Consider the following 12007-nt stretch of genomic DNA (forward strand, 5'->3'; position numbering starts at 1 on the left):
CGCCTCCGTTAGTCTGCGCACGTGACACCAACACCGTCTCTTTGGACTAGTCTCCTATTCAGAGCTCTCTGGAGTCTTTCTTAGGATACGTCCCCAGCTTACAAAAAAGAAAGAAAGAAAAATGTCGGAGTTGGTTACTCAGTAGTAGAACTCTTGTCTTTCATGCAGGGACCCCTGTTCGAGTCCCAATCGATACGTCTCATGTGTAGCCACTACCCACCTGTCATTGGAGGCTCCTGTGTAGCTATGATGCTGAATCGATTTAAACGGAGCTTCCAGGCTAATAGAGACTAGGAAGAAAAGCATGGCAGTCAATGTCCAAAGAATTTGACAATGAAAACTGTGGAACACAAGGGTTGTGCATGATGTTGCCATGCATCGAGATGACTCGACGGTAGTGAGAAAGCAAATGTCTGAGTGCCTAGGAGGGGAAGGATGGACATGGCTTAAACTGTGGACAGTGACCACAGCACCATTGATGTTTTCTATACACTGGGCTGTGGTCAGTATTATTTTTATAACAGGAAACCGAGTTTTTCTTTGCAAAGTTTTATGAGCTCATAGAATGGCTCATTAGGAAACATAGACCAGTGATGGTCAGCTAGTATCGTCAGTATGGAGAGTTGGCCTCAGCCCCGGCGTCATCTCCTTGAATCCGTTGCTGACCCGAGGAAGTTCGTGTCTTTCCTTTCTGTACTTTAGAGATAGGAACTGGAGGTGGTGCCCAAGCTGCACTCCTGGTCGTTGTCTTCTGAAGCTTCTAGAAAGCTCCGAAAATGTCCTTTTCCTCTGTGGAGAATCTTCCTTCGAAAGCCATCCTGGGAACTCATCAGGCGGAGCTGTTGCTGAATCAAAGCAGAGGGTCAGCCCCAGCGGAAATGGAAATGAAATCTCAGGGAGCTACAGGGGAATCTTGGGGCCTTTCCTGTGGACGATGAACTGCTGGCTGCCCTTCCATCTGAGAAACATTTGTTCTCCCATCTCGCTCACGGCTTGTGTCAGGCTGTACCTACAGACCCTGCTCGCCTGCCTTCATGATACCCCCACCACAGCATCAATGGCTCTTTGTCCTGGGTGCCCAAGGCTGGGGTGGGGGACAATGCTATTCCCACCTTCTGTACCCCTTTGTCTGAAGACCTGACCAGAAACCACTGGGCTCACTTTGTTTGCCTGCCACCTTTGGTCTCTAGTCTCTCAAGAGAGCCCTCTGGACTCCCGCCCACCCACTGTCGGGGCAGCTGTAAGGTCAGGGGAGCTGGAGGCCACTGGCACCTGGTTGACCTGGGCACTCTTGTGTTTCCCAGCAAGTGAAACTGGAGGAGTTTGGGAGGCCGAAGATAGATGGTGAATTAAAAGTCCGGTCCATAGCCAACCACACCAAGCAGGATAGGTGAGTGGGTGGCCTGCGCTGGGCGGGATCCTGGAGTGGACTGTCGCTGTGGCCAGGGGACCCTGCTCCCAAGCAGTCCTGGAAATGGGCTGACCTGTGGCAGAGCTGCCTGGCTAACAGCGGTTGTTCCATTCTAATTGCTTCCTTCCTCCTCTGGGAGAACGGCTGCCAGCCGTCCCCAATGGCTGCCCTGCCCACACACTCAGTCCCTGGGGCCTGGACGCACCCAGAATGGGTGCAGAAGTTTGCTGTGGATGGCTGCTGCCAGGAGTGGTGGTTGGGGAGGGGTGACCCTAGTGTTTGGGGTGCTGGTCGTGGAGGTGTGGGCTCGAAGTTCAGGGGCACTACAGCACTGCCTCCAGATAGCACAGACCCTCCTGTGGCCGAGGGCACAGATCATAGGGCGCCGGCAGGCTGTCCCCCAGCACCGAGCCAGCCCTCCATGCAGGAGTGCAGCCGACTGAGGGGCTCTGGCCACACTCCTGGCCAGGTACTTGTTCCTGTTTGACAAGGTGGTCATCGTCTGCAAGCGGAAGGGCTACAGCTACGAGCTGAAAGAGATCATTGAACTTTTCTTCCATAAGATGACTGACGACCCCATGAACAACAAGGACATCAAGAAGGTGGGCCGTGACTCCTGGGCCTTCTGAGGGGCAGACCCCAGAGAACACCTGGGTGGGTGAGGGAGCAGCCAGCCTCTGTCTGTACTGGGAGGGGCCCTTGGCCCATCGGCATGGTGCTGCCCTGTGCTGGCTTCAGCTCCTTGTGTCTCACCTTGGGGCACTCTCGGGACCCCAGTTCTCAGGTGAGGAGCTGGTGGCGGGAAGGAGGAGCCTGTGTGAGATGTCCTGCGCCCTGTCCTCAGTAGAACCTGGATTTGTAGGAGGACTCACTGGGCCTGGCTGTGCCTGGTCAGACATCAGGGTTTGGGCATTGGAGGGGTGGGGCTGTGACCGCTGTGGGTGGGGCTGTGACTGCAGTGTTGAAGTCAAGGTTTCCAGGGGACCTGAACTTAACCTGGGCGTGGACCATGTGTAGGGAGGAGCAGGCACGTGGCTGCTTTGGGTGGAGCCATGCTGCAAGGGCTGGACAGGACTTTCTTATTGTTGTTAGGTGCCATTGAGTTGGTACCAACTCATAGCGACCCTATGCACAACAGAACGAAACACTGCCCGGTCCTGGGCCAAACTCACAACTGTCACGCTTGAGCCCATCAACGCTGCCACTTGCCAGTCCACCTCGCTGGGGATCTTCCTCTTTTTCTCTGACCCTCCACTTTACCAAACATGATATCCTTCTCCAGCGACTGGTCCCTTCTGACAGTATGACTGAAGTATGAGAGACGAAGTTTGGCCATCTTGGCCTCCAAGGAGCACTCTGGCTGCACTTCTTCCAACACAGATCTGTTGGTTCTATGGGCAGTCCATGGCACTTTCAATATTCTCCTCCAACACCATAACTCAAAAGCATCACTTCTTCTACGGTCGTCCTTATTCACTGTCCAGATTTTGCATGCTTATGAGGGTCAGGCACACCTTAGTCCTCAAGCTGACACCTTTGGTTTTCAACACTTTGAAAAGGTCTTGTGCAGCAGATATGCCTAATGCAATATGTCGTTGGATTTCTTGACTGCTGCTTCCATGAGTGTTGATGGTTGATCCAAGAAGAATTAAACCTTTGACAATTTCAATCTTTTCTCTGTTGAGGACCGGGGGTGGGATTATGACTGTAGGGGCGGGGCTTTGCCTGCTCAGGGGTGGGATTTGGCTGTAGGGGTGGGGTTGTGCTTGCTGGGGCCGTGGTTACAGACAGACTGTAAGGGCAGGTCATGACTGTAGGGGCAGGGTTATGGCAATAGGGGTGGGGCCATGGTTACAGGGGTGATGACTGCAAGGGTAGGGCATACCGGCAGGGGCGGGGCTGTGATTGCTTTGGGTGATTCCATGGCTGAAGGGGGCGGGGCAAACCCGCAGGGGCGGGGCTGTGATTGACCTCTGGTTCCATGGGTGTGGGGGCGGGGCATGGCTGGAAGGCAGGGCTATGGCTGCTGGGGGCGGAGCTCCCCCTGGCCTCCTTTCTGCCCTACTGCATGGAGGGCTCCACAGAAGACATTGGAACCAAAGTCAAGTTTGCTAGAATCCCAGTCTTTGGCCTTCAGTTCACAGTGTAAGGTGCAGCCAGGTCATGCTGGGAGAGCCACTGGGGTGAGCTAGTCCAGCCGAACATCCAAACCAGGAGACTAGTCTCTCCCCAGGCTTGGGACTGGGCACTGTGTGATGGATAGTGTGCCCTCCCTCAGACCACGCTAACCCTCTTAATGACCTGCTCCCTTTCTCCTTTCCTCTCTCATGCTTCCTAGTCTCATGGGAAAATGGTAAGCACCTGCTTCCTGCCTCCTCAGTGCAGGGCCTGTGGCATTGCCCCCATTTGAACCCAAGAGTGGGCCAGGGCCCCAGGGTATGGAGACAGGGCCCCAAGGTGTGAGCGAGGACCCCAGGGGTGTTGTGCCAGAGTCCTGGGTGTACTGAGCTAGGCGAGGGTTTCCTCCTTCTTCCTCCCCAGGGTCACTTACGAGTCTTCCGTCATCATGGAAGTAGCGTGTGTGAGTGATGAGTGAGTGTCCCTTGTAAGGGGTGGAAGACGGAAGTCCAGCAGCCCGCCCGGCAGTGCCGTGGAGCGGGAGGCTGAGTTTGTTTTGTATTCTGATAGTTCTCTGAAGAAGCATTTCTAATATTGTCATTGCTTCTCCTTTTATGTCTCCCTCCTCCCTCCCCCACTTCATCCCTCCTTCCTCCCCCTTCCCTCCTCCACTTTGCCCCTCCTCCCTCCCCTCTCCTTCCTTCCTTCGTTGCTAACACACAGGAACTCATAACTTCCAGACTCTTCTTTCTGGACCCCCTTGGGAAGCCCTGTTGGGTGGCTGATTGTGATCTGCCTACTGGGGATGGGAAGCAGCTGGGGGCCAGCTTGGCTGAGTCCCCCCGACACCCAGGCCCACAACCTTCCCCTGCTTTGTTTTTACTTGAACAGAGTGGGTTTCTTGACATCAGGTTTAGGAAGTGAAAGTGGATGGACAGCCCCCATGGGAGGAGCCTGGGCAGACGCCCCAGTGCTCCCCTGGGCCTGGCTGCCCCAGATCCAGCTCCCATGTGAGGGATGCCCAGGGACGCCCGCAGAGTGTGTGTGTGGGGGGGGGAGGGGGGCACGGAAGGACTCATTTTGGAGATGGAGGATGCAGGCCCCAGGATACCTTGTTAGAAGAGTAGGGCCTCCAAGCGCATACACCCACTTCTTGTTGCAGCTGTTAAGTGCCGTTGAGTCGGTTCTGACTCATAGTGACCCTATATGGGGTTTCTGAGGTGCAGCCGGTGGGTTTGAACTGCCAACTTAGAAGTTCGCAGTCCAATGCCCACAGAGCGCATGCATGCACACAGAGGCCCACATATGAACACATGCAGGCAGACAGGTGCATATATACCTGTGTGAGCAGTGTGTACGTGTATATGGGCATGGTGCATGTATGCACACACACAGATGTGATAGGGTTTCAACATGGAAGGAAAAGAAAGTGGCATTTTTCCATGAACCTTTCGAAGCTCCCTCATACATGTATGTGGGCACAGACACGGGTGCATGTAGGCACACATGTGAGAGGACATGGTAGCACATATAGGTACAGGCATGAGTGCGTGTGTTCATACACAAACTTGGGATAGCATTGTGACCAGGTGTACGTGAACCATAAGCACCAGTGTGTGCACACGTGCACACATACAGGAAACATGCATTTGTAAAGTCATGGGGCACACATGCACACAACCATACATAGTATTTGCAGGCATGTGCACATGTACCTATTTGAGAACACGTTCTCACACATAGTGCACCCATGCACTCACAAAAGAGATGTTGGCATGCACACACACATGCGCACACAGACACATACACATGCTACGTATGTGTAGTCAGCAAGCATCTGCCTACACATGTGCATGTAGGCAGGAGGGCCTGCGCACACAGGACCGAGCGTGTCTCCGCCGTCTCCTCCCACAGTGGTCCTACGGCTTCTATCTAATTCACCTTCAAGGAAAGCAAGGCTTCCAGTTTTTCTGCAAGACGGAAGACATGAAGCGGAAGTGGATGGAGCAGTTTGAGATGGCCATGTGAGTACTGGGAGGACTGGCCATCTCGGAGCAGAGGCAGATGGACGGATAGTGAGGGCTGTCGGGAAATGCCAGCTCCTCTGGGCGCTGTGGCAGCTGTTTACCTGCCTCCCAGGACAGGCAGTTTCTCGGATGCTATGGCCTGTGTGGGCCCAGTTGTCCTGACCTGTCCTCAGAGATGTGTTACTCTGCCCTGAGGCTGAGTGTCACTCATCCGACCAGCAGACCTGGGCTGTCGAACAGATGCTATACTGGACAGGGCCAGGCTGGGGGCATCACGGCTGGGTGTGGGTGCTGCAGGGCGTCCATCAGCCCTGGACTTCCGTGCAAGATACTTGGCCCAACATTTTGTTCTAGAAAATGTCAAGTATTTGGTAAAGTTGAATGAATTTTAAACACCTTACAATAGCACCTCACTCTGCTAGCTCTGTGGCGGTCACACACACACACACTCCTGTGCCTTGAAGCCAGCTTGTATTTCACATATTTCAAGGTAAGACTACGCACATACTTAACACTCCATGTTTTGCTCATGATGCAATAAAACCCTTCTAGAGTTTTCAGTGCCAGCAAGCACACAGTGAAGTGTAGAAATCATACGTGTACATTGATGGGCTGAGTTCTGACAAATGCCTACACCTGCCCACACCCAAGATTCAGAACATTGCCATTAGTCTAGAACATTCTGTCATGCCCATGTGGCATAATCTAAAAACCTTCCCTCAGACCCTCATTCTACCTGCAGGAAGTTGGCCCCAGGAGGTACCCGGAGCAGCAGGGACAGAGCTGGTTGTGAGCCCAGACTCCTTATGCCCTGTCTAGCCCCACGTTCTGGGGTGGTGGGACTACAGGGAGGTCGGCATTGGCAAGGTCGCTAGCTAATGCTGATACTGTTCCTCTTTGTCTGATCAGATCAAACATCAAACCAGACAAAGCCAATGCCAACCACCACAGTTTCCAGATGTATACGTTTGACAAGACCACCAACTGCAGAGCCTGTAGGATGTTCCTCAGGTGAGCGCTCTCCACACACCTCAGATAGAGCGTCCTCATCACCTTTGACCACCCCCTAGACCTAGCCGGGAGCGCGGGGGGCATCCAACAAGTGTTAGGCCCACCGCAAGCCCCCATCCTAGCTAGTGGGGTGTATGGAGAAGGGGAGTGTGGGCTGCGGCAGTGTGCAGAGACTTGGGGGGCCTTGTGCGTTGAAGGACAGCCCATCTCTGAGAGCAGGGACGCGGGAGCCTGCTGGTGGTTGTGGGCTCCTGACCCTCTCTTTCCTGTTCACCGGTGCAGGGGCACCTTCTACCAGGGTTACCTGTGTACCAGGTGTGGTGTTGGGGCACACAAGGAGTGTTTGGAGGTGATACCACCCTGCAAAATCAGTGAGTACTGCCCCCCCCAGGTGCGTACTGGACCCCAAGGCTAGGCCTGGCAATGCTACTATGTTCCCTGCCCCGTTCTGGGGCTTCAGGGGCTCATGGGACTCCAGGGTCAGGCCCGAGGGCGCCGTGCTGTCCCTGAGCTCAGGTCCTGATGGGCCACACCACCATGCCCCACCCCCCAGCTACTGTACCGTGCACACACGTCCTCCAGTCACACTTCTGGGGAACCCTGGGATGGGGCGGTCAATGCCTGGGTGGGGGAGGTGTCGGAGAGCACAGTTGGAATGGGTCTGATGGAGTCCGCTTCGTGCCGGAGCCCTCACTCAGGGACCTTCTCCTCCTGTCTTGCACCCTCCCCATTGCAGACGGGAGCTTCTAGAATCCCACCCAAAACAGGCTCAGAACCTTCTCTGAACACCACCTCTCCCGCCCTGGCCCCTCCCAGAGCATCTTTACGACAGCGTGTTAGAAATTCCTGAGGTCCCTGGGCGTTGTTGGGGTCCCTGGGCATTGTTGGGGTCCCTAGGCATTGTTGGGGTCCATGGGCATTGTTGGGGTCCATGGGCGTTGTTGGGGTCCATAGGCGTATGGTTCCTGGAGATTGTTGGGGTCCCTGGGTGTTCTCGGGGACCCTGGGCATTACAGGCAGCTTGTGCTTGTCTTCCCAACCCAGGGTTGACACCACCCAAGCAGTGTCACCAAAGAAAGGCCTGGTAGTTGGAATCCCTAGATTTCAGCCCAGACTACCCATGGGGGCTTATACTCTGCCACACGTGGGTGGCCAGAGTCAGAGTCACCTAACACACACGCTTTATGGTGTCTCTTCGTGCCCATTGTCAGATGTGGAAGACTGAGGCTCCAGGGAAGGGGAGGGACATGAGCAGAGGGTGGGAATGCACACAGACCCATGGGGCTCCTCTGAGGTATCTTAGTTTGGGGGCTACATTTGGGATTTTGCAGGGGATGTTCAGGTCTCCCACAAGAGCAAGGTGAACCAGTTGGACCTCCCAGGGTCAGCAGGGGTCCCGACAGCATTAGATGAGCAGGGGGTACATGCATGGGGCATAGTACTGGGCACTGAGAGTGAGGTCTGGGGAGCGGCCAGAGGGCACAGATTTGGGGAGCCCTGAAGGCCTAGTTCTGCTCCCGTGACTCAGGGGGGCAATGCAAACCCCGGTCAGCAACTCTCTCGGTGGGCACCCACACAGGCCGTGTGGCAGGTCCCGCGGCTCTCTGCCCGGTGGGTACCAGGAATGCATGCCCAGTGTTGCTCTCTGCCCGGTGGGTACCAGCAACGCATAACTGGGGCCTGGTGGCCTTGTTCCTGCAGCTGTGTTACTGCCGGGTCTCCTTTAGCCTCCAGGATGGCTTCAGGCCATGTCACTGTCCCCACTGCCCTTAGCCCTCCCGTTCTAGTGCAGAAATGCCACACGGGGAGGCCTTCACAAACATGTTCTCAGAGTTCAGCAGGCTTGTTAACTGGCTTGAGTTGGCTCCGACTCCCAGCAGCCCAGAACAGAACCACTGCCCCAGCGTTGTTACTCCTGGGAGGTCTTCTTGATCCAAGCAGGATACCCTTCTCCAAGGACTGGTCCCTCCCGATAACATGCCCAAAGGACTTGAAAATGTATCTCACCATCTTCCCTTCTAAGGAGTATTCTGGCTATACTTCTTCTAAGACCACACCGCTGTGTTCTTCTGATGGTGGTGTTGTTAAGTGCCGTTGAGTTGATTCCGACCCATTGTAACCCTGTGTAGGGTTTTCAAGGAGCAACTGGTGAGCTTGAACCGCCAACCTTGCGATTCAAGCTGCCTTTGCAGTCCAGCGCATTAACCCACAGCACCACCCCAGGACTCTGTTCTTCTGGTAGTCCATGGTATATACATTCAGTATGCTTCACCAACACCCTAATTCAAATTCATCAGTTCTTCAGTCTGCCTTATTCACTGGCCAGTTTTTGCATGGGAATGAGGTGATTGAAAAGTTTCCCAGCTTGGATCAAAATACACCTTAGCCTTCATAGCGTTACAATCTTTGCGTTTTTGTACTGTAAACAGGTCTTGTGCAGCAGTTTCGCCCAATACAATCTATCAGTTGATTTCTCGATGGCTTTTTCCATGAGCATTGATTGTGGATCCAAGTAAAATGAAATCCTTGACAGCTTCAATCTTTTCTCTGTTCATCAGGATGTTGTTTATTCTTTACCTTGAGATGAAATCCAGACCAAAGGCTGTGGTCTGTTATCTGGAGATGATACAACCTTGTTGGTTGAAAGTAAAAAAGATGGGAAGCCCTTGATGTCAGTTGGCTACAAGTCCTAATCACTGTGTCTCAGGACAGTCTCGGCTCTAAGGGAAGGCCCTGGGCTTAGCTCTTGTACCCCGTGTAGTAATCTTCAGGGGGTCTCTCTCTCTCTTCCATTTATGCTTGTTTCTCTGTGTCTAACTGGCTCTTGAAATCACTCAGCAGGGACTAGGGTAACATAACAAACAAAACCCTGTTCCCAAAAGAGGTCACACCCACTGGTATATTAAAAAACAAAATGAAACAAAGCAGGTTTTAAAGAAGAAGAAATGTTGCCATTGAGTCGGATTGCTGGTGACCTTGGAGGATAGAGTGGAACTGACCCAGAGGATTCCCAAGACAGACATCCTGACAGAAGCAAAATATTGTTGTTAATAAGTGTCAATGAGTCGGCTTTAACTCATAGTCACCCCGTATAGGGTTTCTGTGGAGTGGCTGGTGGGTTTGAACTGCCGACTTTGCGGTTAGCCGTCCAGTGCCATTGAAGCAGATAGCCGCATCTTTTCCCCCTGGACCTTTCGGTAAACAGTCAAGTATTTAACCCCTGCACAACCAGGGCTCCTTTCCACAGATGATTTTGGGGGCTCAGTTCAGTCCCCTGACTTGGAGGCTCACAAGGCTTGAACCGTTTTGCCTACATAAGAATGAATATTGGGGCATCTCATTGCGATAAGGGCTTGCTCGTCCCCCAGGTCCCATCTCTGAGCTTTGTCCTGAGTCCACTACATCTCCCGGTGGGAATGTGAAGCAGTAGTTTACTGGAATTTTGAGGGCTGGTCCAGGGTCCAGGAGAGGGTCTGAGAGGTCAGTCCCAGGCCCCTCAGACAGTGTCCCTGCACATGCCCAGCTGGAAGACAACGTGAACCTGTGTCTGAGGCCTGGCCTTTAGCTTTCCCCATCCACACTGCCCCCTTGTGGCCACATGCTCCTCCATCGACAACTTACCTCCGTTACTTTCTACTTTTCCCCTGACTTCAAGTTGTTGGTTGCAGTTGAGTGGATTCTGACTCTCTGTGACCCCCATATGTACAGAGTAGAACTGTGTTCCACAGGGTTTCCAAGGCTGTGACTTTTTAAGAGTCAGATCGAGTCGGTTCCGACCCATACAACCCTGTAGAGGGTTTCCAAGGAGCGACTGGTGAGCTTGAACCACCAACCTTGCAGTTCAAACCAACTTTGTAGACTAGCGCATGAACCCACAGCGCCACACCAGGACTCTGGGTGCGTTCAAACTGCCACACTTTCAGTTAGTCATGAAGCAATTTAAGCATATGAAATCAAATGTCCTATTAATTTAATAATATAAACTGACTTGAAGTTTATTGAACATGTGATTTGTGCATTCTGACTAAAGAGTCAGGGGCCCTGAGAGAAAAGAACGTTCAAAGATTCTCACACCCCCTCTGGGGGACAGCACCGTGGCAGGACATCGTTTGCAGAATAACAATTTCCCCTCAAATAGAGCTTCCGGTCCCCAAAGAGAATTCTGAAAAAGAGCTCAAGGCAAAGTGATCTTCACTGAACGTAATGAGGAGACTCTTGTTGGACTCAAGGAACCCTGGTGACACTATGCGATAAGTGTTTGGATTGCTAACTCCAAGGTGGGAGGTTCAAGTCCACCGTCCTCTCAGAGGGAGAAAGATGAGACTGCCTAGTCCTCTGAAGATTTATTGTCTCAGAAAACCTTAGGGAGCTGTTCTCGTCTGCCTGCAGGGTCGATAGGCATCAGAACTGACTCGATGGCACTGGGGTTGGTTTGGGGGTTTTAGGACACTGCTCAAGACTCAGGATTTGAAGGGTCATTCCTGGGCAGTGGGCTGAGTGGGTCACCCCAACTTTGTAGGCCCTAGAAATCGGGATTTCAGGAGAATTTAAAACTTTGCTCAACCAGCAGTACCATCCAGGGCCTAAAAGCAGCTTAATTATCAATGATGTGAAGAAAAGAGGAAGCCTAACATTTTTACCCACAAATGTGCCCAGAAAGAGCCAAGGGCAATTTTTTGGTATATTTCTTTATAAGTTTTTTTTTTTTCTTTAAACACTCTTTTTGTCCCCCTTTCTGATCCTTCAATGCCCACTTGCCATGGAAGAGCTGGGAGACGTAGGGGGATGTGAAAGAGCAAATCAAATACTCAGGATCCCCCCGCGGGGAGGGGCGGTAGCTCCTAGAACTCGCCCTTTCCCTTCCTGTCCTTCACAGACAGACCTGAGTTTTCAGTTTCTCAAGGTTCCGGAATTAACACTAATTTATTATTGATTAAATTATTATTGATTAACTAGCGCTAATCAGTTAACACCCGCACTAATAAACACCAGCACTCATCAAGCCGCCAGCGCGCCTTGGAATCCCTAGATGGGGTCTGCTGTGAGTTGGAGCCGACTCCACGACACTTCACAACAACCGGTTCATGCGTGGATGCAGCCCGCACACCGCCTCTCAGCTCTGGGCGCCTCAAGTCCAAGTTGGGTTATCAGCAGGGTCGTGCTCTCTCCAGGGGCTTCTGGGGGCCCCAGTTCCTGCCTTGTAGCTACAGCATCACCCTGCTGTGCCATGGTCATCTTTCTTCTGTGTCCTGTTTTATATGGGGCCACCCCATTCCAGTGGACCTCACATTAACTACCAACAACTTCCAAGATCTTCTTTCTAAACAAGGGCCCTTCACAGGTACTGGGCTTTGGACTTCAGCCTTCATTTTTGTCAGGGACACATAGTGCGTGGCCACCTACCCACCCACCCGAACTCTTTCTCTGTTTTGGGTTATTT

At 52.8% G+C, this 12007-nt stretch overlaps 1 protein-coding gene across 1 annotated transcript in view; it reads left to right on the forward strand.

The window, feature by feature from the left end:
* The window catches only part of VAV2 (vav 2 guanine nucleotide exchange factor), a 164275-nt gene that overhangs the window by 140063 nt on the left and 12205 nt on the right, over window positions 1-12007 (forward strand). The window contains exons 12-17 of the mRNA XM_006863824.1: window positions 1305-1390; window positions 1881-2013; window positions 3750-3764; window positions 5444-5553; window positions 6466-6567; window positions 6850-6938. Coding sequence (XP_006863886.1) covers window positions 1305-1390; window positions 1881-2013; window positions 3750-3764; window positions 5444-5553; window positions 6466-6567; window positions 6850-6938 — 535 coding nt within the window. The remainder of the gene's footprint in view (window positions 1-1304; window positions 1391-1880; window positions 2014-3749; window positions 3765-5443; window positions 5554-6465; window positions 6568-6849; window positions 6939-12007) is intronic.

The sequence above is a fragment of the Chrysochloris asiatica genome, unplaced genomic scaffold (genome assembly GCF_000296735.1).
Source record: "Chrysochloris asiatica unplaced genomic scaffold, ChrAsi1.0 scaffold00056, whole genome shotgun sequence".
Classification (NCBI taxonomy): domain Eukaryota; kingdom Metazoa; phylum Chordata; class Mammalia; order Afrosoricida; family Chrysochloridae; genus Chrysochloris; species Chrysochloris asiatica.